This window comes from Pithys albifrons, chromosome 21 (assembly GCF_047495875.1).
Source record: "Pithys albifrons albifrons isolate INPA30051 chromosome 21, PitAlb_v1, whole genome shotgun sequence".
Classification (NCBI taxonomy): domain Eukaryota; kingdom Metazoa; phylum Chordata; class Aves; order Passeriformes; family Thamnophilidae; genus Pithys; species Pithys albifrons.
In genome coordinates, this window is record NC_092478.1 from 3866417 (window position 1) to 3880754 (window position 14338).

Consider the following 14338-nt stretch of genomic DNA (forward strand, 5'->3'; position numbering starts at 1 on the left):
CCTGAAGCAAACTGTGCCCTCCTGCACAAAAAGGTTATTTGATCATGTTGATCTGAGCTGTACTTGTTCTGTCAGACCAATAATAACCAGAAATATTGTGTGGATGTAAATAACTCCACGAACCTTGGGTTTGGATCCCTCTATTTCTTATACTATTAATCAAATGGCCTCTCAGAATTAATCCTCTGATGTTCATCCCTTTCTCACAACGAGGGTCCTCGGCACACACCTGACATGTGCACGGTGTGATTTATTCTGGGACTTCTCCTCAGTGGGAATTGGAAAAGGCTGGAGTGAGATGGACTTATAAAAGATTATTGACTATATCTCTGCTGTGGGCGCCAGCATCTCTTGTGAAATGGCTGCAAAGATTTAGTCTCCTGTTGAGGAATGCTAAACACCAAACTCGGTGGATCAACAACAGTATATATTAGGGAGTTCACTTAATTTTCAACCACCACAGTCATTAATTTTTCAGACCACCCTCAGTCTCTGGAAACACATAATAAGTCTATTGTACCTCTGTTAACACATTAAGCACGAGCCTGTGTGTTTTTTCAATATGCCAACGTTGTTGCATAGTTTATAAAAGAATAGCACTGGGTTATGTTGAGCTCAGAGACATTCTAAGTAGCAGCCTGCTGCATTTTGTTACTCCAGTTCTTCAACAGCTTATGGCATTACCCTGTTCATAATACAAAATCTAGGTTGCTTGTCATCTGTTCTCTGTACATACATAGTTTATGACTACATAGCTTTTTCATTTATGCTTTTTAGGCCAAATACTTTTCGTTATTATTATCTGTATTAAAATATTTATAATAAATCAAACTTAAAATGTTATTGTGGCAGAGACAGGGGGGTACAGGTAAGGAATTAAATATAAAGCTGAAGTCACAGCAGTAGCACGAGTTAAGGGCTCTGCAGTATTTATGGATGGTCCAATTAGGGTGTGGGCTCTCACAACATGCCCCTCTCCCAGGGAGGTCTCCCGACCTTCCTCTGCAGGGAACGTTCTGTCACACTCCTGCAGCTCAGCATTTCTCCCAGAGCACCAGCCCAGGACATTCATCTGCTGAACATAAAGAAAGGCTGGATTGTCTCAATCCATCCCCATCCTAAACTGTTACAGGAACCAGGAATGGTATCAGGGTGAGGATCTTAAGCTTTGGCTACGATATTTCTATCGAGTAGCCACAATAGAACAAAGTGAACTTCACCAAACTGTGGGTGCACCTTTTCCCTTCTCGTTTGAACATGCCCATTTTGCTCCAAATACACGGCACATTTTATATTGAAATCAGTAAAGAATTAAAGGACAAAAATAACACGGGCATCATAAAGTGAATAATGACTAAACCTTTAGTCAAATTTGCAATCCCTGAGAAGCTTTATGTACAAAATGAAAATGCTTGCTATCTCATAATTATTCATCAGGACATGTATATTTAATTTAGCTCTATTAAAGGTTAATGTTCAAGTAGCAAAACAGTGGCAGAACAAACAAAATGCAAAAAAAAAGTCTCTGTGCACTGAACTTCAAACTTCACCAGAGCCTGTTTGAAGGACTAATGGCCTGGAGTCACTAAACACTGCTGGAGGACATGTGAAAAACCCCACGGCTGAAGCACCTCTTAGACTTAATTTTCATAAATTGCATTAAAGAAAACTAATCATCGTATGACAATAAAATGACCAAGACATTTTGGGCAGAGAGACAATTACTCATGGCAAGCTCCAACATGCTCTTTTGGCTCAAAACCCCTAAAACCCTCTTATTTCTGGAGTATTTATGAACACCAATTAACCTGAAACAAATATAAACCTTACAGTCACAACGATGTTTTCCTTACCTGAGTGGAGCAGATTTAAAAATAAATAAAAATACTCTCCTATTCCCAACACATGCATGCATGGAAAAGCATACCTTTTTATATTAACCAGGCTAACAAAGTATGTTTCATGTCATTTAACAGGAGGTCACTGAATTTTTAAACAAGCAATGGACCAAAACTTTCGATTCATTACACAAACAACAGGCACACATGGCTCAAAAAAAATCAAGTGGCCGTGGCTTATGGAGAGAGGCAGCGAAGGAAATGCCCTTGCTGGGGTCTGTAAAAGAGAAAAGTCGCCTCACTGAGCACTGAAATGTGGAAAACTCATCACACATTATTCTCTTGGTTTAAATTTTCTCTTTGCAAAAGTTCTGGATCCCTTGCTAGGCACAGGATAAATGAAACATGAGAAAACTGGGAGAAGGAATCAGATCACCCAAAACTTGCAGAAGTGTTTTGCAAGACCATTACTGCCCAAGAGTAAACTGAAAGTCTACTCTTTACACTAATTTAGTGTATTTTTTTCTATTGGTTTCTATTCTGTTTATTTCTCCTAATCCACTTGTTGCATCCCATATACCCACAGAGCAGCCCTCTGCATCCTGTGTATTGGTACAGCCTGGCACACCTGGATGTACAGCCTGGCACAGCCTGGCACACCTGGATGTACAGCCTGGCACACCTGGATCCGACCCCTGGCGAGGCTTTCCCCACACCACCACAGCAGAAACTGTATTTTAAACCCAGGACCTGCAAAGCCCATTCCAGCCTTTGCTCCCCAGTGGATTCACCAGCATCCCTGTGACATCCCTGTGTCCCCTCCCACAGGAGCTTCTGTCCCCAAAAAGCAAGGGGGTAGACACATCTCAATGGACACAGATGTGAAAAAATCAATGTTACAAAGGCAAGGTAATTTTTGTAGCAGTTAATACTTCTCATCAAATGACCTGGTGCAACACAGCCACAGCACCTCTGAGGCTCTTCTCACACCACACCTGCCCTGATGATGAGTCTTTTTTGAACAACAGTGCAAAAGAACCTTTTTTTTTTTTTTGCTGCTTATGCATGTAAACTACTGACTTTATGAACAGTTTTAAAAGAAAGGCAGAGATGTATCTCACCCAAACTGTGCATTACATGAGCAGCCCCTCATCACTCTGGGTGTGATTTTGGGTGCCACAATATAATAAAGACACAAAGCTATTAGAGAGCATCCAAAGGAGGATACACAGATGGTGAAGGGGCAGGAGGGACCACAGGAGGAGTGACTGAGGGCACTTGGTGTGTTCAGCCTGAAGAAGAGGAGACTGAGGGGAGACTCATCAGGGTCTGCAGCTCCTCCCGAGGGGCAGCTCTGATTTCTGCCCTGTGTGACCAGTGACAGCACCCAGGGAATGGCTGGAGCTGTGTTGGGGAGGTTCAGGTTGGATCTCAGGAAAAGGCTCTTCCCCTAGAGGGTGGTGGGCACTGACCAGGTTCCCCAGGGCAGGAGGCACAGCCCCCAGGCTGCCAGAGCTCCAGGAGTGTTTGGACAGGGTGGGATTGTTGGGATGTCTGTGCAGGGCCAGGAGTTGGACTGGATGATCCCTGCGAGTCCCTTTCAACTCAAGACATTCTGTGATTCCATGACCAGCCCACCACCCTCCAAACCCAACCTCAATGTTGGAGATCCAACAGGGTCACTGATGACCATCCAAACTTCCAAGGTGAGTTCTGCTTACAAACCCCTGTTCCTCCCTTCTTCTGGGAGCTGGAAGAAGACTCAGCTCCCAATATATTAACAGTTTAACCAGGTTTGCAGTGTGGGGTTGCCCTCCCCAGTCATTAGTGGCCCCTCGCCCGGTGCCATCCCACTCCCGCCTGCCTCCCTTTTCGCCAGGGCACTCTGGGCTAATGTAATCATACGATTACATAATTAACCCAGCTGTCTCATTAAGAAAATCAACTGGAATTCAGGGCATAATTAGTCATACAGCAATTAGCATGCTGATGAGCAACTGATGAAAAGCTGTCTCGATATAGAGTATGCCGGGACCACCCTCGTTATTTAAGGCGAGGGGGGAAAAGCCCACCTCGGCTCGGGGAGAACTGTGCGGGACAGGGAATGTTTAAAGTTAAACTTTAACCCTTTGGTGTTGCTGCCGTGAGGGGTGAGGGCCCCCCCACACCGAGGGATGGGCTGCGGGAGGAAAATCTGCCAAATGAAGCGGAAAAACCGTGTCATTGTTTAAATGTACAATTTACAGCGCGCTGGGCCCAATTACCCTCTCTCTTCATATACATATATATATTTCCTAAATACTTTTCTAAAATTATTTTTAAGTGGAGGGGTGCGTTCCCTGAGGAACAGGCCTTGCCAGCCCCACAGGGAGGTGCCACCGCCTGAACCCCCAGTGGGAATTCTTGGACCCCCAGATGGCCCCAGCCCAGACCCCTGAGGAGTCTCCTGAACCCCCCAGGGCTGTCCTTGGATCCTCGAGTGTCCTCCCTGGACCCGCACAGGCTGTCCCTGGACCCCCGAGGGCTCTGTCTGGACCCCTGAGTGCCCTCCCTGGACCCTCGACTGCACTCCCAGACCCCGCCGTGGGCTCTCCCAGAACCCCCCCGAGGAATCTCCTAGAACCCCCTTGTGTTCTCCTGGACCCCCGAGGGCCCTCCTGGACCCCCCAGGGCTCTTCCCGGACCCCGGAGGAATCTCCCGCACCCCCAAGGGCTCTCCCGGGACCCCCGAGGAATCTCCCGCACCCCCAAAGGCTCTCCCCGATCCCTAAGGAATCTCCTAGACCCCCAGGACTCTCCCTGGACCCCCAAGCGCTCTCCTGGCCCCCCGAGGAATCTCCCGCACCCCCGAGGGCTCTCCCGGGACCCTCCTGGGACCCCCGAGGGCTGTCCCGACCCCCGCCCGGCCCTGCCCGCAGCTCTGCGGGCGAGCGGCAAAGCCCGGCGCGGATCGCGGATCGGCCGCGGGAGCCCCTCGGGGCCGGGGCGGCTCCGCACCCGCTGTGACCCCAACACGGCCGGGGCTCTCCAGGCGCTGAGACCCCTCTGGATGCGGCAGGGGCTGCGGGAGCACCCACTGCTCTGCCCAGCCGGGGTTCGCTCTCTGCTTGTTCTCAAAGTGTTTTCATAGAAATTGGTACAATTCACAGAACGGTTTGGGTTGGAGGGACCTTAAAGCCCATCTCTTTCCACCTCCTGTCATGGGCAGGGCCACTTTCCACTATCCCAGGTTGTTCCAACCTGGCCTGGGACACTTTAGGGATGGGGCAGCCACAGCTTTCCTGGGAATTCCACCCCAGGCCCTCTACACATTCACAGGGAAAAATTTCTTCCTATTATCTACTCTAAACCTGCTCTCTTTTAGTCTGGCTATTCCTTTGGTATCATAACATGGAGCTCCCGAAGAGCCTCTTCCAAAACAAAGGACTTGCCTTTTTCCCCAAACCTCCTCCTCCCTCTCCGTGTAACGCAGGGAACGATAAGAAAGCAAGTTATGAAACAGTGCCAGAACTACAGGGGCAATTAATAATTTATATTGCTGGAAATGTGTTTCCTAAGGTTGAGATCTAAAAATAATTCATGGAAGGCAGCGGGTCTCTTTCGAGGCGACTGTATTTGTGCTGCCCGAGCAAAGCTCTCGGTGCTCGCTCACAAGAAACGCCCACACGGGATGATAAGGGAGGGGAAAAATAATAATCCTCCTTAACACAACTTTTTTAACGCAATTTTAAGTTTTTAAAAGAGCCAGGAGTTCAGCTCTGCTGTCACAACAACACTTTGGTCACGAAGTAAAAGTTTTTCCCGTTCCTGAATGCAATAAGAGCTCTGTCAGAGCACAGTCCCTGTATTACAGACACAGAGGAGCAAAATCAGCTTCTTGTGATGCACTGAGTGCTTTTGTGGGAGGCTGCATGCCTGAAAATAACCTGAAAATGTGTTTGAGAAAAAATAATAATTACATTGTAGCTTTTGAATATTCAAACACCTCACAGCACACTTAATTAATTCATTAATTATTCCCCAGAAATTTCAGCGGTAAATTGAAATAGCCTAGAGAGACTGAGACAAAGATTTCATGGAATAAATGATAGCTTTGCTCCCGTTCCCCCATGACTCTGGTAGCCCAGGGACAGAAGAGTTATAGCCGTAATTCCATTTGAAACAAAGCTCATCATCTCTCCAACTCCTCACTTCATAAAAACCATGAAAAGGTTCTTCCTTCAATCAAGAATTATACATATTTTCTTACTCCCCCATCCCACAGGACTGGGATCTCTCTCTTCCTTTTATTTTTCCCCACTTTTTCACAGCGTTCTCCTCACCCTGCAGCCGTCAGAGCGTTCTGTGAGGGCTGGACCAGGGAACTCAAAGTGCCCACAAGAGGGTGAGGGACTCTCATTTTCCTCACCAGAGGAAAAGCTGACTCCCAAATTCCCAAATTCCACCCAGCTCTGGAAGCAGCACAGCCAGCCTGATGGGATCCCCCTGGCAGGGGCAGTTCAGCACCTTCCCTCCCATTCATCACCACACACTTTCTCCAAGGCTTGCAGGGTTAAATGGAACCACACGGGACCAATTTGACCACAAGTCACACAGATCCATTTCAGAACGTGAGTCTTACATCTTGTGGCCTCTTATTTAAAAACAGCTTTTATTTATCTCTCAACTTGAGAATTGCCACTGCCAAAAGATGCTCTGCCCTGCCCTGCCCCTGAGATGCATCTCTATCCTCATACCCCAAAAAATCACCTAAGACAGAGTAAACAATCAACAGCTGCATAAATTGCACTGCCATTCTCTGTATTTTCAAAGAACTAACCACGGTAAAACCTCAGAAAAATTTTAAATATTAAATAAGAGGTATGATAATATGTAATACAATATTTTATGGCATTATATTAGCTGAAAAAGGACCTAATGAGTTACAAGAGAAGCCACTGCAACTGAAAGGCTCCAGTTTGACTGTTCATGTTCCAATAATGGCCAAAGACATTGGAATTTTGAGCTCAGTGCAAAGGACACACGAAAACTGCTCTAAGTTTCATTTCTCCTACTTTGAGATTATAAAAGAAAAAAGAGCCTTCCACTATGTTTGAAAGCATTGCTGCCACAATCATCCCTTCTTTCTCCTAAAAGCTTCTGAACAGACTTACCACTAAACCCTCTGAAAGCTGGGGGTTTATTCTAATTCCAGTTCACATTCCTGCAAGCGAGAGCGGGGAAGTCCAAGACTCCCCATCAGCAGCACACTCTGCCTTTGCTTGGCCACCCAGCACCACTCCAGGCACTGATTTTTGGGCTCCTCCCTGCAGCAACAGCTTCCTCCAGGTGAACACAACCTGTGCCTCCAGGGATATTTTCTGGGATATTTCCTCACATTCTTCCTGCTCCCATTCACTGCATCCTTCCCCTTCTCTGCACCTCCCCTCTTCCTTCCGTGCCTCCAGCCTACCAAGTAAAACAGGGCTTGACAACCACACAATAAATTTTTTAAAGTGTATGCTTTAGGGATATTTCTTCCTTTGAATATTTATTCCAGCTTTTACAAAGGAATTTATCCAATTATTAATTCAACGAGGAAAACTAAAGAAAAAAAAGTATGTGATCAGACAGGCCACGTATTCAGGTAACAGAACTATTTGCAGTTATTTTGACATTGGTTTCAAAACAGAAGGATAAAGTGAATGAGTTCTAAAGAGGAGAATTGGCCAGGACTTTGTGCTCCATCTGAAAATAACTTGGTAATGTTAACAGTAATGCCCTACCAGCGTGCACTCATCCAGCACAGATCCCAAATTGTATGTTATGCAGCGGCTCTGAATTCAAACCCCAAGGGGAAGGAGCTGAAGTGATTATTTGCTACTTGTACATTCCTCAGCACTGGACTCCCCGAAGGCTGGAGCAGCATCCTGGGCCATTCAGCCCCTGCTGGAAAATAAAACAGCAGCAGCTGCTGCCCCTACCAGAACTCTGCCCCAAATCTCTGTTTAAACTGTCCCTGTGACCCCCACCTCGGGCACTTCTTTGTGCCAAGGTTTGCAGAACAGTTTGGAGAAAATCACTAATGTCGACAGTCCCTAATTTTTTACTGTTTCCAGAACTGGGGCATTTTTCCTCTTTTTTATTTAACCTGTTCTAAACAAGCACCAAGGATTCTGCCTTCAGATGGGATCCACTCACCAGCTGAATCACTGCCTGCAGCCACGGGGGGTTTATCGCTTTTCTCTCTTTCATGTATTAACTATGCTCAATTTTCTGCTTCATTTTATCAGATTTTCAAGTGTGTTTAGAAGGACACCCAACTGCTGTGATGAGGGGTGTCTGCACCACTCCTGGGCCCACCAACGAGTTTATTTTGCATCCCTTCCCCCTGGGATTGCTCACTGTAATATTGTTTTCTTTTCCCTCTAAGGTTGAGAAAAGGCAGACTATGAATATTCATTTCCCTTAAAGTCAAGGGCAGCAAAACCATAAACCTGTTCATTTTATGGGTTTGTCTTCTATTTTATCCAGATGTATTTCACTGGGAAAGGGGTGACCATTTGGACACACGTTAATAACAAACAAGAAACTGCTTGAAGTTTTTCACATATAATGATATCAAACATTTCTCAGAAATGCTCTGTCTAATCAGCCTCAGTATCCCACAAACTCAGGGTTTACTACAATTTGATCCTGCTCTTTAGGCAGTTTTGCCAACCAATTCCCCATTTTCCCAGACAAGAGTGCTCTAAGGAACTTTTTCAAACTATATTTTTATTGTTCTACTTCAGAACGTGTTTAAATACGACCCCTTGGAGTGAAACTCTTTTCCTCCTCCCCTCTTCATATCTCATCTAAATTTACATCCAACCATCTCTCTCTACCAGCACAAAAGCCTGGGGGTGCTTATGTTGAAGTCCAAGCACATCACAGGCCCCCTGGGTATGTAAAAACCTGTATTATACTGACTTTTTGCTATCAGGGCTGGCATTAACCTTTCTGCTCAACTTTACCAAAAAATCCAGACATGTCACAGAACATAAAGAAATATTAACAACCTCATAAACATTCATCCCACCCCAACATAAGCAGCAGATAATTTTTCCGAGGGAAAAAAACCACCAAACCTGTTTTTCTCTCTTGTATCACCTTTAACCTCAGAATACTGATCAAACACACTTTAAATGGAATTTTCTCAGAGCCCAAAGAGCAATGCAAGCCTGGAGAGTCCTGTAAGTTGTAAATAATCACAAGGCAACAGCCTGATAGCAGAAAACTCTGCAAATCCCAGCACAGGAGAGGGGGAGGCAACGAAGCTCTTTAGGGGGAGAAACAAATTTACATTTCTGTCTTTAAAAGTGATGCCCTCACACTTATTTCGTGCTCTGCTGACAACTTATTGGAAAAGAACTGTGTGTTTCCTCAGCTAAATCATTCCTTGGGAAAAAGAATGCCTTGTGCAGAGCAGTTGGAATTCCAAATGCTGAACTGGGATTGCACGGACACAAAAATACAAGGGCAGTGATGGGGGTGTGGAAAACTCCTTTGGAGGCGCCTGCTCCTCCTTCCAACCCCTTGGGGAGACACAGCCCCCATGGCAGAGTGTGCAAGGAGTGAGGGAAAGATAAAATTTCCACTTCAGCCATCTTTCACTTTTATTGCTTCTAATTGTTTGCACAGAGCACATTAAAAATAAAAAAAAAAATTTAAAAAATCTTATTTTTACCTTCTCTTATGTTATACTTTCCTTAGATAGCAGCTAAAAAACACATCACACATTATACAGCACCAAATCTGATCACAACAGAGACAGACCTGAGAAGGGTCTCCAATAAAACCACAAGCACATCCCCTTTTACTCCCTAAGAGTTGTTGAGTTTCTTGATGAGAAAATTCCCATTAAGCCGAAACGAAACCCATTTATGGCTCAGCCCTAAAAGGCTGCACAGCCCCTCCAAACCAGGAACAGTCTGCATTAATTACCCTCCTTCTTAAACATCTATGTGCTGAAAAAATTGAATTTTTTTCCTATTCTATGGACAGAACCAGATTCGGTTGGTTTGATTGTGCCACTCCCAGAGAGTGGAGTTTGTTTAAAGGCAGAATTTTTCCTTCTCTGCCTGCACAAGAGTCGTGCTGAGCAGGGGAAATGCTGAGGACTGAGCAAATCTGCTGTGGCTCTGGGCTCTGACTGCCCAGGGACACAAACAGCACACACAGAAACCCAGTTTGACCAGTTTAGTCCCACCTGGCAGTCACTGGGATCTCTGCGTTTTACCTTTTATTTGAAAATTATAGGGAAGTTTGGGGGTTTTTTTAAATTGTGAACAACATTCCTATTTAAAAGAAAATATTTCATAATATTTTTTCATATTTTTATAATATTTCCATTATATTTTTCATAATATTTTCATATTAATTTCCCCCATATTTTTCCCCATATTTTTCCCCATATTTTTCCCCATATTTTTCCCCATATTTTTCCCCATATTTTTCCCCATATTTTTCCCCATATTTTTCACCATATTTTCCACCATATTTTCCACCATATTTTCCACCATATTTTCCACCATATTTTCCACCATATTTTCCACCATATTTTTCCTCTAAATCTTTAGAAAACCCCCTGAATTTTGAAAGTACAGTCTCTGCAAGGCAACATTGCTCCTCCAAACACAAAACAAGGCTCCAATTTCACTTCTAAGTGTTTGCAAGATTAAGACTCCAAAAGCCAAGGGTGCTAAAGTAATACACTTATTTTACAGAAATAGAGACAAAGGAATCTTGAGCAGAAGGAAAAAAGCTTCCTCAAAATACAGATCCAACCTCCCTTTACTGCAAAATAAATATATTCACATTATTTTTAAAGGTAAGTTGTGACAACCTTGTTGATTAGTGCAATTCATGTGGCAGCATTTGCTTTTCTCCAGCTCTCTACTGCATACTGAAAATAAGGCAATTAAATGAGAAAATTAATTCCATTAATTAAAAATGTTCAGTCTCGAGCAAGACAGAATGATCTGAGTGAGAATTACAGCTGTATAAATGTACATAAACCAAAATGTTTTCCTTGACATGTACTTTCCTTTAGGAAGGATAAATTCTGCAGCACAAAGCAATGATAATGCTGTTTTAATAGCACCATAAAGCTGGAGAGAGAGATATAAAAAGTCTGGTTTATCTTTTAAAGAGAAAACCCCTGATGTATATAGGAAAATTTACAAGTAAAATACCAGCCTTCCCACAAATTCCTTACTGGTGAGCCCGAGTGAAAACTCTGGGCAAGTCAGGAAAGAAAATCATTAAACTTTGCTGAATCCATAAAGCACCGTGGCTGGAGTTTCAATACAGATCATTTTATAGTAAAATTAAAATAGAGGCCCTTTTTAATTATATAAAGTGTGCACATTATTACTGAGGAGAGAAATACACACTTTCCTCAAGAACCATAAAATTGGCTGCTGGGAATTAGACTTCAGCTGCAATTATTATATGGTCCTATAAAGGATATTGGAAGTCTGATAAAATTGCACCCTTGTCATGTAACAGCGATGCTTAATGCTAGAAAACCACCCTGCAGCATTCCAGTCATTGCTTTCTCCAAACATCACAGTCCCTGCTCACACCAAAAAGAAAACAGGGCAGGACTGGGGAGCTAAAAGTGCACCTAAATATTTGAAATACCAAATGGACAGGGCAAAAGATATGTAAAGCCACAGGGAGGCAAAACAACACACGTGATGAATGGATACTGATGGTTGTTTATAAAGGAAAGGCCTTGGTGGATATTATCCGGCCCTCCATGGATATTATCCAACACTCCGTGGATACCACCCGATCCTCCATGGACACCAAAAACCCTCCACGGATACCCACCCAATCCTCCATGGACACCAAAAACCCTCCACGGATACCCACCCAATTCTCCATGGACACCAAAAACCCTCCATGGATATCCACCCAACCTTCCATGGACACCAAAAACCCTCCACGGATACCACCCGATCCTCCATGGACACCAAAAACCCTCCACGGATACCACCCGATCCTCCATGGACACCAAAACCCCTCCATGGATATCCACCCAACCTTCCATGGACACCAAAAACCCTCCATGGACACCCACCCAGCCCTCCATGGACACCCACCCAATCCTCCATGGACACCAAAAACCCTCCACAGATACCCACCCAACCCATGTCCATGGATACCCACCCAACCCATGTCCATGGATACCCACCCAACCCATGTCCATGGATACCCACCCAATTCTCCATGGACACCAAAACCCTCCATGGACACCAAAACCCCTCCATGGATATCCACCCAACCCTCCATGGACACCAAAAACCCTCCATGGACACCAAAACCCCTCCATGGACACCCACCCAGCCCTCCATGGACACCCACCCAGCCCTCCATGGACACCCACCCAGCCCTCCATGGACACCCACCCAGCCCTCCATGGACACCAGAACCCCTCCATGGACACCCACCCAACCCTCCATGGACACCAAAAACCCTCCATGGACACCAAAAACCCTCCATGGACACCAAAAACCCTCCATGGATAACCACCCCACCCCTCCACGGACACCCACCCCACCCCTCCACGGACACCCACCCCACCCCTCCACGGACACCCACCCCACCCCTCCACGGACACCCACCCCACCCCTCCACGGACACCCACCCCACCCCTCCACGGACACCCACCCCACCCCTCCACGGACACCCACCCCACCCCTCCACGGACACCCACCCAACCCTCCACAGATACCAGCCCATCCTCCACGGACACCCACCCCACCCTCCATGGACACCACCCAATTTTTATTTGAAGCGTGCATGAAATGTGCTTCTTAAAAGGTAAACCAGTGAAGACCAGGGTGCACTTTGCAATGAGGCCTTAAAAGCATTACCTGTGCCTCAAAACCTCTCTTGAGGGAAATATTTTCAATACTATGTATAATGTCAAGGTTTTTAAAAGTATGAGATGGTACAGGACAGTGTCTGTGTCAGGCCAAGATGTGGCAGAGGAGACTTGGGCTCCTCAATCCCTCTCAGCTCTGGGTACAGTTGGAAAAAGAAAAATCTGTCCAGACAGTATTTACCAACCACTGGGGAAACCAGAAAAATCAACTCCCCAAATGTAAAAAGCAATGAACTGAAACCAAAAGCCAAACAAAGAAACTTCAGAGGCCAAACAAGGGAAAGTTGAAAACACATAAAATAAAGGCCTTCAAATAAAATTTATGATCACACTTACCCTGCACAGAACTGAAATTTGGCAGTGATTTACTTCTCAGTAAGGCTTTTTCTTTTGCCTTTTTTTTAAGAAGGCACAAAAAATTGTCTTTATAGTTTAAAAGTATAAATATTGTCTTTATATTTTAGAAGTACAAATATTGTCTTTATAGTCTAGAAGTACAAATATTGCTGTGCATTGAGGAAGCTTCGAGATGTATCTTTTTTGTTAAGAATGTCTGAACCCTCTAATAAACAAATTGCTGAGGATAACACAGTATTGTAATAATATAAATTGATTCATACAAACATCAACATGCAAGAGTCATCAAATGTGCCCCAGTTACAGTTTTCTCCACTAGAAACTGGAGTTCCAGAATAAACCCACTGCTCATATTTACCTTATCAAAGGTAGACAAAGTGCCCAAGAGAATTCACCCAAACATGAGGCATCAGTTTTTCAGAAGAAGGAAATAATGTGCTTACCTGGAACATCAATTAATCTCTTATAAACATTCAAGAAAGCTGCCTCTGCTTCTTTGCTTCGTTTGCCCAACGCGTCAATCTAAGGGGGCGAGGAGAAAAGAGGCTTTAAGGCTTGTTCCAGTACAGCTCTTACACTCAGAGCTAGAAATATAAATTAACAGATTTCATGTAAAACTAGTTAATACACAAAAAGGGAACCCAAGTCTCCCGTGTGCAGCTCCCACCGAAGCTGCCTTGTAAGACTATTCCTGCTACATTTGTACTGAAGGTAATTCAAAGGCCATTTTCCAGCACAATAACAAGCATCAGTATTTTATGAACACTCCTGCCTGGTGTGATTCTTTACTTTAAACCTTTAGAAAAAGCCTGGTATTTGCCAGGCTCTCTCCTCAACAACTGTTTTCCTTTACCACTTACTGAGATCTAACACAGCAAACAGAACCACACCCACTTCATATCCCACTCTGCCTTCGTTGGGGTAAATATATTTTTCTATTATTTCCACTCAGCCTGTGAGGGGATGAAAAGATGAGCTTGTTGGGCACCTTGTGATGCTTCACACCAAACAACTGTGGGTATTTCACATGCAGAGAAGTATTCTAATCCAGCTCAGGCACAGAGTGTGCACTCTCTGCACTCATGAGCCCAGCCTGGCCCCTCTGACCAGCTTCTCTCTGGGTTCTGTAACACACACCATACCCATCTAAGAATTTATTTTTATTACTTTATTCTATTTCCCCTATATCTGTATTTTCACCTAAAACTCCAGCTTAATGGCTCTGAGA

The 14338-nt window shown here is 44.6% G+C and overlaps 1 protein-coding gene across 10 annotated transcripts in view; it reads right to left on the minus strand.

Annotated features, from left to right (window-relative positions):
- Positions 1-14338, minus strand: part of CUX1 (cut like homeobox 1) — a 281953-nt gene that overhangs the window by 137362 nt on the left and 130253 nt on the right. For all 10 annotated transcript variants that reach the window (XM_071574850.1, XM_071574851.1, XM_071574846.1 and 7 more), the window contains exon 4: positions 13554-13632. In XM_071574850.1, the coding sequence (XP_071430951.1) occupies positions 13554-13632 (79 nt within the window). The remainder of the gene's footprint in view (positions 1-13553; positions 13633-14338) is intronic.